Consider the following 19646-nt stretch of genomic DNA (forward strand, 5'->3'; position numbering starts at 1 on the left):
AAATCTACGAAGTGGTCAGGTAGAACATAGGAAATGAAAGAAAACCTTGAAACTAAGGTACTAGTTAAATTTTGTAGCATATTTTTACTTCAAAAAATACAAAGAGGACAAGCGAACTTTATAAAAGCTCATTCTTTTAATAGCTACGCAATGTTTTAATCTAAAATAGACAAACGTTTTCAGAAACTAAATAATCATATGTCTTCAAGTCGATTTTAACTCATAGGTTTTTGTGACATACTCTTCAGGAGTGAGAAAGAAAAATGTATGTACTGGCGCAAATCCCGAGGGGATGAGGATGACATGTTCCCTCCAATCTTGAAACTGGGGGGACTGTCCCCCCCAATAATTCGATTAGAAATGTGTCTTTTGGGGAGAAATGTTATGATTTGTGTCCGTTTGGTTCACTTATTTTCCGGTGTGTTACGTATGTTGGTGCTGCGTTAACGTATAGTTACAGTGTGTGCGTTAGGTTAAAGTTACAATTTGTATGTTAATAGTAATTTCACAACAAATATTCCATCAGCAGAGATGACAGAAGTTAGTGCCGCGTGAGACCATGTTGGTCTCATAAATATTTCCTTACGGCCCCGTGGTGCCAAGTTGGTCTCACACAACCTGTTGTTAGCTTATGGCCTGTAGTGACTCACTGATCTCACTTTTTACATTAAAACCTGTTGCAGTGTATAATAGTCGATCTGCTAGTACGAGAAACAGCCTTGGCCTGTGGAATTGTGAGTCCATTGTGATCTCATATGGCTCTAGCCAAAATGGCAAAAATAGATCGTGCTTTCTACGTTATTCAAAGGTCTAATGTATTGTTCAAGTCACTCAAAACTGAGGCGAGACAACAATTACGTGACGTAAAAGTACAACAAAGCGTGCAGAAGTTGTCACTTTACTAAACTCGTTAATAACTTATGCGTTCTCATTTTCCCGGGAAAATCCGGACACAATTGAGTAAAATTTTGCATTGTGACATGTTGGTCTCACTGGGCCAGTAAGCCTATTCTGAGCATCAGCTTATCTGGGGCCGCGTGAGACTAACGTATCATCACAAAAAAAGTATCAATATTACATAGTACCGTTACCATAGAATTACCTAAAATGATTAAATTATTTCTTAGAAGGATACACAGAAACCAGAAATGAAGAAAATACATTTTGGACATATGAGATTTTTTATTGCGATATAGGTAGCACTTAATCTGTTAACCTCTGAATTCATTATGAGAAATCAGATGTTTCTGATGAGCATAGATGGATGTTCTTTCATTTGTGATAGTTTTGTTTAATCTTGTTGCAAAAGACCAACATTTGCTTTCTTTGAGCAGCAGTACATTGCAACGATTTTTACATTGTACTGTAAAAATCACATCCGAGCCGACCATCCACAAATTAGTATTTAGTTTATGTATACTTAGACGATTATTATGTGTTCTCGATTTTACTTATCTCAAATTCTAATGATGATTGTCTTTTATGTTTTTTCAGGTTTGAACATAACTGAAGAGAAGAATGGGAAACTTGAACTCTCAAACAGTACAAATCCCTCAGCAGTCTACGACAAACTGGGCCAATTCTTACCCACGAGATCCACATCGGGCCAAACAGCTGCATCAACTCTCACCTGAGAACAAGGTCCTTCCGGAACGGGTACCAGGACAAAAACTTCGAATCACGGATAATGGAGCCATCCTGCAAAATGGCGGTACAATCAGCGGTCGCAAGCGTGAACAGCAGACTCAACAAATTAAACCATATCAACAGCAACCGGTCGAGTTGCCGCGACTTTACAGAACCCGTAGTAATATGTACGAGGAGAGTCAAAATGTCGCAAACGAAAACCACGTGTTCGGTAAAAAGTTCGGTAGTGAACCAGACCTTCGGACGACACAGAACGCAATAGCATCTGGTGATGATTCTGGGCCCATGTCACATACAGTCATTAGTGAGAGTCCAGCGAAGCAAAGAATCAAATCCCGAAAGAAGTACAAAGCCCCTCCGCCACCGCCAGCTGGGGAACCGCCTGTCAATCAACGAAATGGATCTGCTTTTAAGATGCAACCTGGATGGCATATTCACCCCAATCATCATCCTCCACCACCACAAGATGCACCTCGACGTATGCGACTTTTCAAGACGCGTGCAGAAACTAAGAAGACGCCTGTTCGTCCCGAAATAGCTCACGTCGAAGTAATAAGATCTGCGTCTGAAGAAAGGTTCGAAAAGCGAGAAGCTGAGGAATCTCGTCTCAGGGCTCGCAGTGTAGATTGTTTACATACTGCTCAAGAAAGGGAAAGATCACGAGAAACTTCGGTTTCTCCTCTTGGTTCCAAACGCCGTAGTCAAGAGGATGTTCCGGGTAAAGTTTCTCGACTGGACGCTTATAAAGAGCCAGTGGGATATAGCCCTACACCTCCACCTGAAGGGAAACCTCACCCGCAAAGACACTCGCCTGATATAGTGAAGCAATCTCCCAAATCAATTACACGAAAAGAATCAACTAATCGTCGTTCACATCATAGGAGTAGCAATAATAATATTATAAACAATAAGAATAGGTTATCGACGCCAGACTTTCAGGCAGAACTTAAACAAGCGGCATTGAAACGACGTTCTGATATTGAAGTAGTAGGAACAGATCATACTCAAATGACAAGGCATTCTCCTGTTGGCGGATCTAGTGTTGGAACACGTAGAGAGGATGGATCCGGACGAGAATCTACTCCGGAACGTGTTCGTAGAAAATCTTCCACTATTAGTAGTGACCAGCAGAAGAATGACGAAAAACATAATGTTCCGCCGAAAACATTTTACTTCGGTATGGAACCAGCAGGTAAAACACAAACGCAACCACAGGAGAGACCTCCTTCGTTAATAGAACAGGAAAAACTATCTGACAGAGCACGTCGGCAGCTGGAAAGAGATGTAGATAGGTTTGCAGCTAAAATTCACCGTGACAGATTAACAAGAGCAGCCACTTCTTCAGGAGAGGGCTCCGGCTCAATTTCACATCAGTCAAGTGACGAAGATGATGATGAATTAGGCATTGCGATGCAACTAAGACCAACGCTTCCAAGGAAGCAGTTAGAAATCCCACGATTCTCACCTACTGCTGCGTGGCGACTTCTAAGCCTTGAACCTTTGGCTCTCGAGCGTGATGAAATAATTGGTCCAGGTAGTGAAGATGCTGAAATTCTGGAAGAACGTATACAGAGATGTGCGCGTCCTGTAGCACCACCGAGAAGTAGTCATGAGAAGTCAGGTGATTCTGGAATATCTGGAGATGCTGGAAGCCCAGGACCAGGGCATGATTCAGAACCACCTCTTACGGTGCCGCCTCTTGCAGTTTCATCGCCAGTACCTCCTCCTGCCCCTCCAGTTCAAACAATTCAGCCTCCCACGTGGACACCAGAGCAGGATCTTGATGAGTCTACTTCAGGAAGCGATGAACATATCCATATCTCGTCCACTAATCGCTCTGGAAAAGTTACTCCTCCTAAATTCACTGCCCGATCACATATGTTTTCGTTTTCATTACCAAGGAATGAAAGACTGACTATGTATGAAAATAATGAGGGTCATGAGCCTGTGAAACCTCGAAGGAAGTCTAAAGATCCTAACTCTCAACAGTCATTCAATAGTCTAAAGAGACTGAAAAGATCTATGTCTGGTGCTTTCGGCGGACTAAACAAAGGCAAGGCTGCTCAAGGGAGACCTTTAGATGAGAATTGGTACTTGAGTCGTAGTGCTCCAAATTCTCTTAATAATGGAGACCCTGATGAACAACTGTGGAAGCAAAAGTTAGCAGAACAATCATTATCTCCAGCAGAGGAAGAAGACAAGGTTGATAAGCCAGTAGAAGTTGCTTCACTTCAACGTCACTTACCTAATCGTGATGGTGTATCAGATATACCAGGAATTAAAACTTTTTCTTCAAGCCCAAGTCCGTTGTTAAAGAAACCGTCTTTCTCGTATCTTGCTTCTGGAGGTCATATAATGTATCTACCAGAATACGATTCGCGTCGAACTCCAGGAGAAACTGCTCAGATGAAATACCGTCAAAGGTCATATAGTGCAGATATTTTAAGTAATGTTCGTCGTCCAAGCCGAGGTGGGTTAGCCAAATCAAGTGAAAATATTGGTGAAGAAGATAACGTAACTCGAGAACTTAGACATCGAACCCCATCACCCAGAAGACGTACTGATTGGAGATCGGAATCTCCGTATTTACGAAGTCAAAGTGCTCCGCCTTATCGTGAGGGACTAAGTGTAATGGGGTGGGGGATTGATGTGGATACTCCTCCACCAAGTAAATGTAATACTCCAAAGAAAAAGGGTAAAAAATTCACATTCCAAAGTACAGTGCGCCAAATAGAACGAAGACGTTTAGCAGAGAAATTATCACGAGAAGCGGAACAAAAAGAACAGCAACGCCTTCAGGAAATGGAGGCCATGAAAAAGGTAGAGGAAGAATTTCAAAAGAAGAGAGCAAGGGAAAAGGCAAGCATTAAGCAACAACTTCGACTGTTTAATATAGAAAACAAGTACCAACATGACAACCCGTTCGATAAGAACGAGAAACATAAATCTGCCAATGGAAAGGATGAGGAAGGCTATTGGTCAACTCCGCCATTAAGTAACCATGGACATTCATCTTTGCCGTCACAATTAGGACCGTGGGACCGCGGAGATGCGTCAAGAGATGAACCTGATGGTGCTCCATCTCCTGCCTCTAGAAAGAACAGTGACGAATCCTCAGGCGGAGCCAGTTCTTCTCCTAGGCGAAAGACAATTTATCAGCAACTTACAGAATTGGCTGAAAGGGAAGAAAAGTTGATAAAGGAAGGCCAACATTCACCTTCTTCGAGATCGCATAGGTCTGGAACAAGTAGTGAAGATAAGCCACGACCTTTGACTCAGGTGCTATCGGAATACAGAGAACAGAGACGTGACTACAGAGAATACAGGAGAACGGATGTTGAGTCTCCGAGAAATAAACATATGAGGTCTGTATTTTTTTTGTATATGTCTAACACACGGTTAAGTTTCTGTGTAAAAATACATTAGGAAAGTGAAAACTACCCTTTTTTTGTATTCCTAAATAAATATTGGATATTATTCCCTTAGAAATACAAAAGAAAAAGTTATTACTTATTTTACGTGATAATATGTATTCCATTCGCTCTATTAGTCATTATAATTTTCTTCATCTTAATCCTAAAAATATGAGTCCGTGATAATAGATATTCGATAAAATATCCAAAATAATAGACATTATTTGCTTAGAAATACAAAAATGGTTAGTACTTATTTTATATGAAGAAAACTAGTTTCTGTTATCTCTGAAAATTATTACATTTGATCATCTACCTAAAAAACTTTCAATCAGTAAATAATGTAACCTTCGTGCTGAAAAAGGACATTAACTTCCAATAAGTAAATATTATAGTTTTGGTTCTGTTAAGAAAGAAAATATTAACATCTAATCAGTAAATAATATAGCCATGGTAGTCAAAAAGGAAAATAACTCCAATTAGTAGCCTTGGTGCTGAAAATAGGTATTAATTCCCAATCAGTATGATATAGCCATCGTGCTGATATTAACTTCCAATCAGGAAAGTTCATTATATTATCCAGTGTGAAGATATTTTCTTGGTTGTTGTTATATTACTGGTGAATGTGTTGGTTGGATCCGAGAACAGGAAAGAAATAACATTCCAAATTCTTTAATTAATTAATGTTCTAGCAATTTTGGCGTGTATCTAGAAAATGATAGTCACATTGATTTTATTCTTCAATCTAATTCTGTTTTAATCCACATACGTATATTGTTTCTTGGTGCATCGAAAAAAACGTTTCGGTTTATCTACAAGATTCGTTTTTTTTTTATATCAATGAACTCGTGATATTATACTTGATATTGATATATCAAAGCTACACAAAATAGACTTAGGTCCTTTCTGCAATTATCAATTCAGTTAATAAATACAGTAATATAAGAAACTTTGTATAAGTATATAATAAAGTATTAAACTCATGATTATTTGATTTCGAAAGGTGTTTGTGGGAATTACGGTGTTTTAGTAATAGTATGATTTTTTCTTTTTACAAGTCGTCGCATAATGTTCTTTAAATTGTTTAACTTTGCTTTAAAGCTATTTATATTTATCTGTTAAAAAATTTTAATCACTAAACCATCAATGCTATTAAATTTTAGTTATATTGAATATTCATTATTTTCTCAATTTATTGTATTTTTATTGTTCACAAACAGATATTTTGATCCTGGACCGGATGCTGTGTTAATGAACGGCGAAGCTAAGAAATCTACTGTTCATCCTGAAGTTGTGTATGATATGCCTAAAAATACACAAGTCTACGTAGCGCCACATCCTGGGGTTACAGGTAAATAACACAGTGTTCTCGGTGTTAAACATTGCAGTTAAGTGGAGCTGATAGATGTAAAGCGTAGACAACAGAACAGAACAAGATATTTAAAAAAAATGATAACTGAAAGTATGTTGATATAGGATTAAGGCAAACTTTCAGAGCACCAATTCGTAGTTAAAATAATTTGAAAAGATGTCAAAATGGTATCAACAGGTACTTCTCAATATCTTTACTTGCAGAGCTATGTGGCGTATTGGTCCCATCTTCAAGGTAGTCATTTTTTAATTAGATTTCATGTAAGTGGTATAAAGTCAAGCAAAAAAACACAATCATAAAACGTAGACAATAGATTCGTGATTTGAAAATAGATCATTAATCTTTTTTGCTTGACAAGTTCCTCCATAATAATGTCTATCTCTAACATGTTCATCTTGTGTAAAAATGATGCTCTTCATTGTGATTCATCAATCTTTCCTTTCCTCTCTCTCTTTGTCTTTGCCAGAACATAATTTCTAATTAATTTGTGTCCTAATAAGTTTCTTATAGTATTTTATTAAAATTATCTCTAATATTGTTCTTTTTTTCTCCCAATTTCTCTAACACATGCTCATTGCTTTTATTTTCTGCCCAGATAATTTTCTTTATTCTTTTCCAAACCCACATTTTAAAGGACGTCATATCTCAGTAGTTGACTGCTTCAGGTCTGTTTCGAGATTACCTGCTTCGGTCCCGCTTCTTGTAGTTTTAAGGTGGATACTACAGTACTTTCTAAAAAAAAGAACTTTATGAATAGAAATAATCATAGTTCACCAAAAAAAAAAAAAAAAAAAAAAAGCAGCTTTGAGGTTATTCCGAAGGAACATTTGAAATTTGTGGAGTTTATTAAAGAGGGATTTCGTCAGAACAATGGTAATAATGTGGTTAAGGCGACGTCAAAATTCAAACACCGTCAACCGGATTATATCGTCGAATATCATCAGTATTTCAATCCCCATGCTGCCTTAAAAATCGGCTATGGTTAAGGAAAATGTTTGCACACTCCTTGTCTTTCAGGAAACTTCAATGTAATGTCGTAGGGGTTGAAATCGTAGGACTGGAGTAGCCAGTCCATTCCTACTGTTGTTGCCTTCTATAATATAGGTTAGTAATGGGCTCGTCAAAGTGTTCGGGCAGGACGTTGAAAATATTCTGTATACTATATTGAGGTTGTATCTCATCCTGCATGAACCACATGTTATGAGCAAATGGAAGAATCAGTCACCTTGACATGAAGCACTGGTTACAATTCTATCATAAAAACTGAGCTGGTTATCCCTAACGACGATTTTGACACCGTCCAAATACCCAGTAATGAAGCCCGAACGAAGTGGATTTGCACTAAAATATTAAGTGGTTCGCATTGAATACAATTGCTCAAAAATTATGTTGCACTATGATCTGAAATTTTCCTATGTTCCAGATTCAAAAATCTGATTGTTCTTTAATTACTAGAAGGCAAACAATAGTACATGGAATAAATCAGTTTAAAAATTGTCTAGAGAGAGGGCAAGTATATTGATTGTTCTATTTGATTGACTTTAATGTCTGTTTTCGTTGATGAGTCTCTTTTCGTTAAACTTTTTCTACACCCTATTGTTACATAATAAAACCCTAAGTAGCGTACTCTCGTCGTCTCCAAGAACTTATATTGCAAAGGATATATTAAATTCTACCATTAAACGAAACGAAACAAGTAACTCAAAATAATGCTGTATCATATAAAATAACTTCACAAAATATTACAACTTTTAAAAAAACTATAAACAAGTTATATGATGAGACGGAACTTTCTCATTAATTTCAATATTGTTAAACTACCTTCTTCATTTCATCGTCATTCACTTGCTTATAATTGATTTTCTGGGCATTGCGATACGTTAAACTGAGATTTTGTTTCATTGTAGGCCTATTTCTCCAAACTCAAATTCTCTCAACTTTAATTTAAAAAATTGAAAATTCAACAGCTTGTTTGAGTTCAAACAAAATAAAATATTTTAACCAGAAGTCACAAGGACCTTTCTCCCCTTTTATGTTACTGTTATTTGGAGGTTATCAGTTCTGAATCGGGGTATAACTAGGGTGGCTAGACTGGCAAAAGGCCAGGAGTCCACAAGATGAAGATACCCATTCGTAACAGTACATTTTTTATGTATTTATTTTTATCAAGAAAGTGTTCTTAACATTAAATAGATTAAACACATGGCATTCATTTCTATAATTATATCAATGCCATTCTTAAGGCCATTCTTAAACCTTAATACTATTACGAACTCGCAATATTTTAGCGAGAAATTCTGAGTCTTCGGTCGGCACTTAAATCTCTAAAGTTACAATAATCAGTGAACCAGGTTCTCTCATTATAGTGAAAAACCATTTTCTTTCATTTAGTTTTCCGAAAGTCTGTATAACTTTGATGTTGTCTCTGACCACTCTTGTCAGAACTTGCAGTGTGAAACATTCATTTTTCAAAATTAATATAATAATAATAATAATAATAATAATAATAATAATAATAATAATAATAATAATAATAATAATAATAATAATAATAATAATAATAAACTTTATTTTTACGTGCTGAGAACAGCTAAAATACAGCACTTTGTCTTATTCTACATTATTTTAGCAATGAATATATAGTACTAGTGATAAAATTATGATTACATCTATAACATAAATTATTAATAATAAAAATATTAACAGTGTAGTGTACGTCAATTATTAAAACAAAGAAGTGTCAAAAATTAAAAGTAAAAAAATAAAAACTATTAAGTTATATTTAAAATTCTAAAGTAAAGTCATATTTTAAGATATGCATTCATTATAGCTTTCTAAAATCCTACAGATTAAAATATGTTTTCTATTATACGGTTGCAATAAAATTTTTGCCCTTGTACCATATGTTGAAACTTTAAAATCAACATTTTTAAAAATATAGTCTGAGGTATATTGGTTGTCAAGTAACTTTTCTACCAATACAGATTCAATCAATTTTCTCCTGTCAGCTAGTCGTTCCAAATTAAAACGTTAATAATAATAATAATAATAATAATAATAATAATAATAATAATAATAATAATAATAATAATAATAATACGTGCCCTTGGCGTGGAAGTCCCGGGCTCGATTGGATTCCACGTTAATCAGTAGGGCTCGTCTCATATAGCCTCGCTGCTGAAAGGGACGTTAAATTCAAACTCAACTCAACTCAACAATAATAGTAATAATAATAATAATAACTACCTGAGGAGCATCATGCGTGAAAAAGAATTGAAAGAATTAGCATTTCTTTCAATTGAACAGTCCTTTGTTGGGAAACTGGACAAGTAATAGACTACTTTGCCGAAGTTAAAGCAAGAAAGGATGAATGTTAATGGTATGGAAAATATTATAAAACACTACATTTTCGGTATAAATTTTACTTAGAGTTGCATGTTTCTAATATACGAGATATAAAAATAACTCAGTTATAACATTTGCAACAATCTTAGTTATCAGTTAAGAAACTAGAAGATGGAGAGTCACCATAATAGTTTGCAGTACCGTGTACGCCCCTAGTAATGCTCCTGGTTGTAAGTGATATGTTTAAATCAATTTCGAATTATATATAACAAATTTGGCGTCATAACGATATTTGAAATTCAAATTTGAAGCTGTGTGTGACTTACATCTATTTCTTCTGTAGTTCCAGGACCAGTATTCATCGACCTTGATGTGCCAAGAAGCTCTCCGTCTTCGGACAATTATCGCCGAGACTTTGCGCATGGTGCCTTGCCAGGCAATCGTTCGAAACAAGGCTCAGTGGAAGATTCCGATTCAGACTTGTCACAGACTCGTCGAGCTCAAAGGTATACCATATACGTTCAGCACAGCCAAAAATATATTTGTAATATTAGTAGGTACAACAAAGGTTGCTACAAGGACATTGCTAACTACGATTTATTTACTTTTAATGAGGTCAGGTTAAAATAATCTTGTTATCTACTTAGCTTAAAGTCTTCTATTCTCAATGGTAAAATATTTTCAGACGCGGAACTCTCGGTACTAACATCTCGTACAATTTCAAAACTATACTATTTAAATTTTAAGTATTAAATTCTGATTCTAAACGCCAACATAATGACGTTTGGAACTTAATTAGATAAACATGTATCAATCAGTTGGATTTATCCACCGTCTAGTCAGAAAGAACCCTTCATCGGGTAGAGTCCTAAGTAGTTCGGCTTGTAATAAGAGTCTGAGAGAGGTTAAAGAAAACAAGTGGTAGTATAGTCACTAGGGAAAAAAAACTTTTCACCATATATATGTTCTTTTGTCAATAATATTAGAATTTGGAATAACTCCGAATTTTTTTTTTTTAAAAAAAAGTGATAATTCTGTAGATAATTGCGTTTTCTCTATATATATATTTAGTATATATCAGCTTTGCTCTAACTTTTTCTTAAATGAAAACCACTTCTATTGGTCAGAATGCTCTAGGGACCAAAACACTTTTGTTCCCTTCGAAAGCTTTTATTTTTATTTTTTAAATCTTTTGATCAGATGTTAATATCAGTATACTTATACTTTTCAGTTGTATTAAATTAAAACTTCCTTAATTTTGTGTTGGCATTCATAGGAGAAATTATATATTAGTTTCTGTTAAGAACTGAAGGCGCTCAAACAATTTTGTAGAATAGGTAGGCTAATAAAGTTTATAAAATGTCAGTCCTCGAAAAGAATGTGAAAAACGTATGTTTATATAATTTCCAAACTGTTTGAGATTTTAGACTATAGTAAGCAATACGTAATTCACTTGAATTTTATTGTTTCTATCCTTTTCTGGACTAATACGTAATTTAAGGAGAACGCAGTTTGAGTAACTTTTGCATACATGATTTATAAATGTAGTATATTCATGTTTTCAGTATCTTAGACAAATGATTAAATTTATAATCATCTTGTGGTGGTTCAGTGGTAGAGCGTTCACCTCTGGCGCATGGAGTTCTTGGTTCGATCCCAGCTTGCGCCATGAACTTTGTAGTGGACAAACACCGGTGCGTGAGTTTTCTCGGGTTTCTCCCGTATCCTCCCACTTTCTTCATTTCATTCATTTCTCATAATCATCGTCTCCTTTAGCCTAGCGGGCATAATCGTGGGACGTAAAACTTAAAAGATCTCTGATAATCATCTTCAAAATGCTTTGTGAGATTTTTCCCTTCGGAGAATGAATCACTTTTCTTAAGCTGTGTTTCGTTCTGTCGTTGTGCTGACAACGGACGCCCCAACAAGAAAGGAGGAAGGCACATTGATAAGCAGAGAATTTCTTTTAAACATTGGTAGTATCAGAGATTAGGAAATGCTTTAAATCCACATCATATTTGCAGATAAAATGTACTAAATTACTTTGTTCATTCCAAAGTTATTGACTAAAGAACATTGGTTTGGCAAGCGTGAAGTATCACGTATGCAGTTAAATTTATTCTTTTTTCAGTCATAATTATGGACATGCTTGTATCAAAAATGGCTCAGTGGTACAACACCATTGGCGCTCAATGTCCCAGGCTATATACAAACTTTGTTTAGCCAACACCTTATCTATAGATTTCGCTGAGACTTCCTTTTCTTTTCTTTTTTTAAAATTTCTTTTGTTTTGCATTATGTTACATATTGTTTTAACGCCACATTTGCATTTGTCACTCGTCTTATTTAACCTCAAGAATATAAATCCTAAAGCTTTAGCTTAATTCAAGATTTAGCTAATAGAAAAGAACAAAAAGCGTAGATTTCCTACCCTAAAATTTTTCAAAACAGCAGTGAAAATGGAAGATCTATAGCACAATTTTGGATGATTAAGTACCTTAATACTTAAGTAATATAGTCTCACTCGCTATTGAACCCAACATTTAGTTAATAATTAAAAACAGTAGTAAAGATATAAGAACGAAATTTGAACAGTACATTCGTGTGAAAAATTAAATATGCTTCTAGTGTGGTGCCTAATTGTTGCTACATTGACTGGCAGTCCGTCAGCCAGTCAGCATATCTAGTCAGTCGGTCTTCTGATATTAGAAGCACATGTCCGCAGAGTACGTCCTGCATTTGAGCCTTAAACAAACTCGAAACTGAGGAGTCAAATCATTCGGATCAGATCCAGAACATCGTCCAAAAATATCAGAAGAAACGAGCCAAGAACATTTCGAAATATGATGCACTGAGTTCGGTGTTGCCTGGACGCAAATAATGGCTGCTTTTAACACATTTTATGATATCATCATTTCTTACAAAATAAGTTAAGTTGACTTCAAATTTCGTTGCAATATCTTGAATAATGTCAAAAGTATTAAAGAAATGTTTGAGTTCCTTAACGAATGGAACACCCTATACTACTAATGTGATCAATGTTTATGAACTTCACTGAGAAGTAGTATTCCCGTCTCCAACGTCATATTTGACTGAAAATATAAATTGATGAGGTTATTTTACTTCTTAATACTTCGTATTGAAATACTAACTAGCAAAAGTGAAATATTGAATGATTGGCTATTATACGATATTAAACATATGACTAACAAAAGGGTCAAGGAAAAACACTGGGTTATCCAAATGAATACATAAAAAACATCCAATAATAAATAAATAACGTCCTTCGATCACATTTGAGTGTTTCATGTTAATGTATTTTATTGGTTTCTTATTCAATTTATCGTGAAATGTTGGGAAAATTTGTTTTTAGGATGTTTGTTGTTTTAGTGTTATGAGGTGTATTTAAGATTTGTTATCTTACTATAACTATGTATAATATTTCCATTGCTATTTTCTAAAAATTGCTTTTCTCTCCCATATTTCCTGATATGTTATTCCATTTTATTGTATCAATAGATATCTTTTTAATCATGTGGTATTATTATATCGTTCCTTCTTTGCTGTATTTTCAGTTAATTCTGGTTTGAATGTGGGTATTTTATCGAGTAGTTGACTCGGCATGTCGTCTTCTTATTTTCATATTAGATCCATTAGATAGCTGTATGTGCTTTACGGTTGTCTTAAACCTTTTCATTACTTTTCAGTTTCTGATGTAGTTTTGATATTGATACTGAATTTGTAGCACTTTTTTAAAATTAAAAAAGCACAATAATAATAAGATTAAGAGTTTCGTAGTTTGTTTCACGCTGTGGTAGATAAAGTATGTATCAAATGTGGCTGGTTGATCAGCTATAAAGTACCTTAGCTTTTAGCTGTCATATCTGTCTTGGATTTTGTCTTTTCTTTACTACCAATCTCAGCTCTATTTTCTTTATTCTCAGATTATTTATTTTTTCTTGATTATTTTTGTAAGATTTTAAGGAGAGAGCCAAGGTTTGAAATAGAAAGTAATTTAGAGCGGGTTTCTATTAATTTTTATTTATTTACATCAATAAACATAAGAGCGATTCGGATGAACATAATGATAAATCACTTCTGATGAAATTGAGTTATTAGGGAATGGGTTGTGTTCGAACCACGGAAGAATATGTAGGTAGTTTAATTTCGATAATGTACACTCATGTCCAAAATAATTGTCGCATATCTATAACTGTCTTCTTTTAAGAATATAATTCGATAATGATTTTGCAGGGTACTTTTAATACTGATACTATGTGTATAATCGGGAAATGTATATTTGTGGTAAATTTTATAGGAAAAGAATTATAAATACGAAAATTATAATGAGTAAAATAACATATTGCTAAATGGACAAGAAAAATTTATTTTTGTTTTATTGTTCTTATTTACTGCTCTTTTGACATAAAATTTTTCACATACATGTCTTTGCCAATTATACACATACTAACATTATAAGAAATACCAGGCGAATTCGTTACCAATTATATTCCTAGAACAACATATTTATAGACGTGCGACAATAATTTTGGACATGAGTGTACCTGCAGATGACAGGAGAAGCTTATTTGGTATGTGTCATTGCGTTGAATAGAATGGGAATGTTGAACCTTTTTTACCATTTTACTAGGAAATTAGAAAATGTGACACACCATTATGGGGGACAGCGTAGTCTAGTGGCTAGAGCGTTGGATTCATGTCCGCGTGGCCCCGGGTTCGATTCCTGGTTGGCGCTTCCCCAATTTTCAGCGTCCACCCAGCGTCGTGAGGCAAACTGGGAAGTCATGTGAATAAAAGGCGTCTAGGCCACTAGGTCTAGAAGGCTCCTGATTTGTCGGTTAGCAATAGGCGACGCGGTGCGCTGACCACGTGTTCGTCACTAGGCTGGACGTAATTCCACCAGTCGCTGACAGATGGCCTGGAGCGGCTCAGGCCCACAAATCGGGCCGTTACGGTTTTTTTTTTTTTTTTTTTTTTTTTTTTTTTTTTTTTTTTTTTTTTTTACATACCATTATGTTGTTCGCCCGAGCCGCTCATACATTTGCAGTCACTATCAAGACAAAATAACTCGTGCAAGAGCGTTAACAATAATCCCTCCTCCATAGAGATAAACATCGTTCACCGTAAACTGAGTATACTTTGGCCCACTTTTTTTAATTTTCAAAATTCCCATTCTAATATCTCCTAAGATTAGGGGGGTAATTAAATGACATTTCTCCTTGTTAAAATGCAATCTTTTGGCTTTCTTTTGAAAGCAGTAAATAATCAGTGTGACCAAGAATGATGATTATAGTTCCAATTTTTTGATGCCATGCTAGATATTTCATGGTTGGGGTAGCTTTAGCCCATTTGTCAAAACGACTAATACACGAAAGTATTATTGTAACACTGTATTTGAGAAACAGAAGAGAAAAACAGGACATTATAAACACATTGATGAACTTATCAATCTTTTCACTCAATTTCAATCGAACGACAAATATCGTTCAATGAAGATATTTGTATTCTACTTGGGTGAATAAGAAACATCTATAAAAGAACGCTACAAATTTATGAATACGTAGCTTAAAATGCCTGTATTACAAACATAGGTGTGAAATCACTTTACTCAATTTAGAGGCAAACAAAAATATCGTTCAATGAAAATCTCTCTAAGTGGATAAATACTTAACATCCAAAAATAAGAGCACCATATTCTTCATTGCGATAGAGTACTTTACCGGTACCATACTGCTCAGTTTTAGGAAGAAAATTCTTGCAATTCAGGCAATGTATAATGTCCTCGTTTAGAAGCTAGTGGGACTTAATCTTCCTTATTACATCGTATCACTTGTACACCATTTCATCTTTAAGATTGGGCCATTTCAAACACTTAGAAAGTATGGGCTAATGTTGCCCCAAAAATTGGGCCTATGTCATCCCATGCAATTAAACGCTTAATAATTTGTGCGTAATTGAACAAACATTTAAAGCGTTAGCTTATTAATATTCGCTAATGAACATGTTTTTATATTCTGCTTATTTGTGCATTGAAGATGTGTCACTTTAGTGCAATGAACAAAAGTTGTGGAACTAGAAATATAATAAATGTTTACTTGCTAACAGTTGCTAGCATTTTGCTTCTCACGTTCTGGAAACAAATCACTAGCGCCAATATTCATGTGTTCTCAATGTTGTAATACTTCGATCTACAACTTTTCTTACTGGTAGAAAAAATAATAACCATGTAGGAAAAAATCAAATCTTTCTTTTCCTTTGGGCCAAAGTATATCCAGTTTACGGCATCGTATTATATTCTTATATAGTAAACCACAAAAGAGGGTGACTATCCATCTACCCCTGTTCTACTGGCGGCTTAATGGTGCCACCTGACTGTGCTAGACAAATGGGCTAGAATTTACTTTAGGACAACCACATATACATTCTTACATTTGGCTATTCATTACATAGTTATAAGCCTAATATGATAGCTATTTAAGTAAATTCGTATCAACTTCTTTTATATATTTCGGCGTAACACTAAGTCAGAACTCACATAAAATTTAGTATATTATGTAAAAACTCTGGCAGCGCAGCGTAAGAAATATTCTAAAGAAACTAGGTTTCATTTTTTTTTTTTCGGTACTTAAACCTTTTCGTTCTAGAAGCGGATACATCCGCTCTGAAAGGTAAGGAGCATTCTACCGAGTGACGGATATATCCGCACTTACATGTAACATTACTTTTTCCCTTGTTTTCAAAGGTGAGGGACTATTTTTTTTCCCCTAATTTTCGCGTATTTCTCTTCTGCCTGGTTGGAAATACTGTTCGCATGTGTTGTCCACGATTTGTTTACTGTTTTACAAGAGTACATGCTACGTGTCTTTATATGATAAACGTTGGCAATGAAAAGAGAAGAAATGTAGACAGCGTGTGTTGTCAGAATGTGATGACAAGTGTATATTTATGATGTCCTTATCGGAAATATAAGTTAGTCACGTCGCTGAAAGAGGTCCTTTTGATTTTTTTTTTTTTTTTTTTTTCATGTAACATTAGGTCAGGGGCTTTCTAGGGTTGTCCAAAACAATTGAACTGACTGTGAGACAAGAAATGTTTTCTTCTGAGTTTTGTTCTTGTGCAGCTGCTTGCTTTTTATTATTATTTTTTTTATCGCGTTACCAAAATAATATTTTTAGCGTAGAAAAGCATATTTTTATTGTCTGTTTTTCGTGCGTGTGTGTTAAAAATGGATAGCAAAAACGAAATTGTTTATTGATGACGAGCAAGTCCAAGACTGTAATTATGGAAGAAAGTAGTGATGAAGAAATATTGACATAAGAGGAGGATAGAGCAGATACTGATGAAATAAGAACACCGAGTGTTGAGGAACGTGATACTGACAATACTAGTGATTTGCAGGGTGAGGGACCAAGTAGTTTACAATCTGTGGGGAGTGCAATCTAGGGAGTTGCAATCTAGAACGGAGTGCAATCCGTTCCTGGCCATACACCAAAAGTACATTTCTTTACTGTTTCAGAAACTGAATTAGTTAAAAATAGGACTGTTAACACAAATTCCTCTGCACTATCAATCTTTTCTCTGTTCCTTGATAAACATTTGGTAGAGTTATTAGTAACGGAAAAAATCGATATTACGGACAATACCGTGCTAGGCGTTCGAAATACTGACCCAAGAAATCAAAAAGTGCTCGTTGCCGTGTATGTGCTCTCAAAAAAGAAGGAAGGAATCATCTTATAAGTGTAAGGAATGCCATGCATCGTCATGTACTGATCCTTGCTTTGAAATATACAACATCAAAACAAACTTTTAAATATTATGGAGCTCTCAATAAGAGATGTCCTTTGAAAAAGTTCAGAAAACTGTATTATTTGGTGAGTGCATTGAATATTTTCTCTGAAATTAAAATATTTGTGATTGTGTAATACGTATTTAATAAGATGCCTGATATGCAGAGATCCTTGTATTATAAGTTAGTTTTTGGTCCATCCAAATACATTTCCAATTAGCTGAGTTACAGCTATTTAAACAAAACTATGCGTTCTGTGTTTGTCAACGCGTTTAAAAATCCCGACAGAAAGCTGTTTACTGCTGGATTTAAATGCCGGACGGAAAGGGTTAATGTATATTTATCTAAAAGTAACTCCCTGAAGTCATGGATAAAATATAGCTCATCGTATTCTGAAATGACATAAATAAATGAGTTGTCATCATTAATTTTTTTGTCTCAATAATACGCTTAGTTCGTGTCCAATAAAATAAATGATAGCTTCTAAAGTTACCGCGTACTAAAACAGTTTTTTAGGTTCAGTTAGATATCCTAAGAGCTACTGACATTTAATGGCGAGTGTGAGTCGGTTGAAATGGAATTTGTTCTTTTACCAATGTTTTATTTATTTCTTTTCTATTTCGCTGACGTTTCGAAAAACTTTACCTGATTTCGATATCGTGGGTGATTTAAAAGCGACTCAAAAACTGTTGTTTTTTTTTGAAACGTCAGCGAGTTAGATGGAAATAAAATACGGATGAAAGACTAAAAACCATTTGAATTGATATATGATCATTCTCTTTAAAACTTTCACAGAGTGTTTAATGACAAGCAGTTCACTCAGATATGAATGATTACATTTTGTAAAATAATAAGGCAGATGTTCCACTTAAATAGTTTGGGAAGCATTAATCTTTAAGATAACTGTTACATATATTATCCGATACAATGAAGAACTAAAATCCATTTCAATTAATTCATGTCTACCTCCGTAAAACTTCACATAATATTTAACTTAAGTTATGAAATAAACACGAGTACAGTATTTTTCTATATTACTTCGTTCGCCTAATAATATACTCATGCATTTCCTTACCAAATTCTTGAAAATGAATCGGTCGTTCGAAAAGTTCTAATGTTACATTATCCTTAGTTTATTTTACTATGTACGAGATAAACTCTTAAACTTTGAATAATAATGTGCATAATCCAGTTATAGAACTAATAAGAATATTTCACTTTGGAAGAAAGATAACTAGATGTAGTATGAAAGTTAATTTTTTGACAATACTGTACTCATCAAAACAAATTGTTTGAAAAAATATATAAAAGATAATCTAATTTTATGTAATCTAATCAACTAAATCTTAATGTTACTTCAACTTTATAAAAATCTTTTACTTTTATATGTTATAATGAATAGGTTAAAGCAAAAAGAAAAATTCAGCTTCATTGCAATTCTTTCTTCTATCGAGAAAATCATTTTGCAGACCATAAAGGAAAACGTCTAACTTGGGTGGTGAAAATAAACTGAAATGCTGACGAAGAATGTTAACAATCGATAATTCTTCTATGTCGATTGTTGTATATTATCGATTGTTGAAGAAACAGCAATCGATAATGACATAAACTGTACATTGTTGTAGCTGTTTACTCAATTTCAGAAGTCGAAATATTACATTTGCATTAAAAGAGGATGTGAGTTACTTTTAACTGCGCCACCCTGCAATATTTCCATGTAGGGCTGTATTAAGTTGAAGTGAATTCAGTGATTAGATTGGGTTAAATGTTTTAAACATTTCAAATAGGTTAAACCTTTTAATTTTCCTTAAACAATTAGTATCACCAATTTTTATTATTGTCAAGATATTAAGTCTCACATAATATTCTTCTTCACAGTAAAATTTACGATATTGAATCAAAAGTTTGTATATATTTATGAACACCTTTAACACTTATTTTATATCTCTCAACTTCTTCAAACGAAACATAACTTCTTGATTTCAATCTCCTTTCTTGAACTGAATAGTATCCTTTATTTTAACCTTGATCAAATATGAATTTAAATCTACTTAAAATGAAA

The 19646-nt window shown here is 34.5% G+C and overlaps 1 protein-coding gene across 4 annotated transcripts in view; it reads left to right on the forward strand.

The window, feature by feature from the left end:
* LOC145673176 (uncharacterized) overlaps positions 1 to 19646 on the forward strand; it is a 244208-nt gene that overhangs the window by 206636 nt on the left and 17926 nt on the right. For all 4 annotated transcript variants that reach the window (XR_014128727.1, XM_081742631.1, XM_081742633.1 and 1 more), the window contains exons 4-6: positions 1495 to 5012; positions 6281 to 6411; positions 10121 to 10283. Coding sequence is in view for 3 of the 4 variants with exons in the window: in XM_081742631.1 (XP_081598757.1) it covers positions 1519 to 5012; positions 6281 to 6411; positions 10121 to 10283 (3788 nt within the window). In the remaining variant the exon portion in view is untranslated. The remainder of the gene's footprint in view (positions 1 to 1494; positions 5013 to 6280; positions 6412 to 10120; positions 10284 to 19646) is intronic.

The sequence above is a fragment of the Thermobia domestica genome, chromosome 16 (assembly GCF_964235325.1).
Source record: "Thermobia domestica chromosome 16, izTheDome1.hap1.1, whole genome shotgun sequence".
Taxonomy (NCBI): Eukaryota; Metazoa; Arthropoda; class Insecta; order Zygentoma; family Lepismatidae; genus Thermobia; species Thermobia domestica.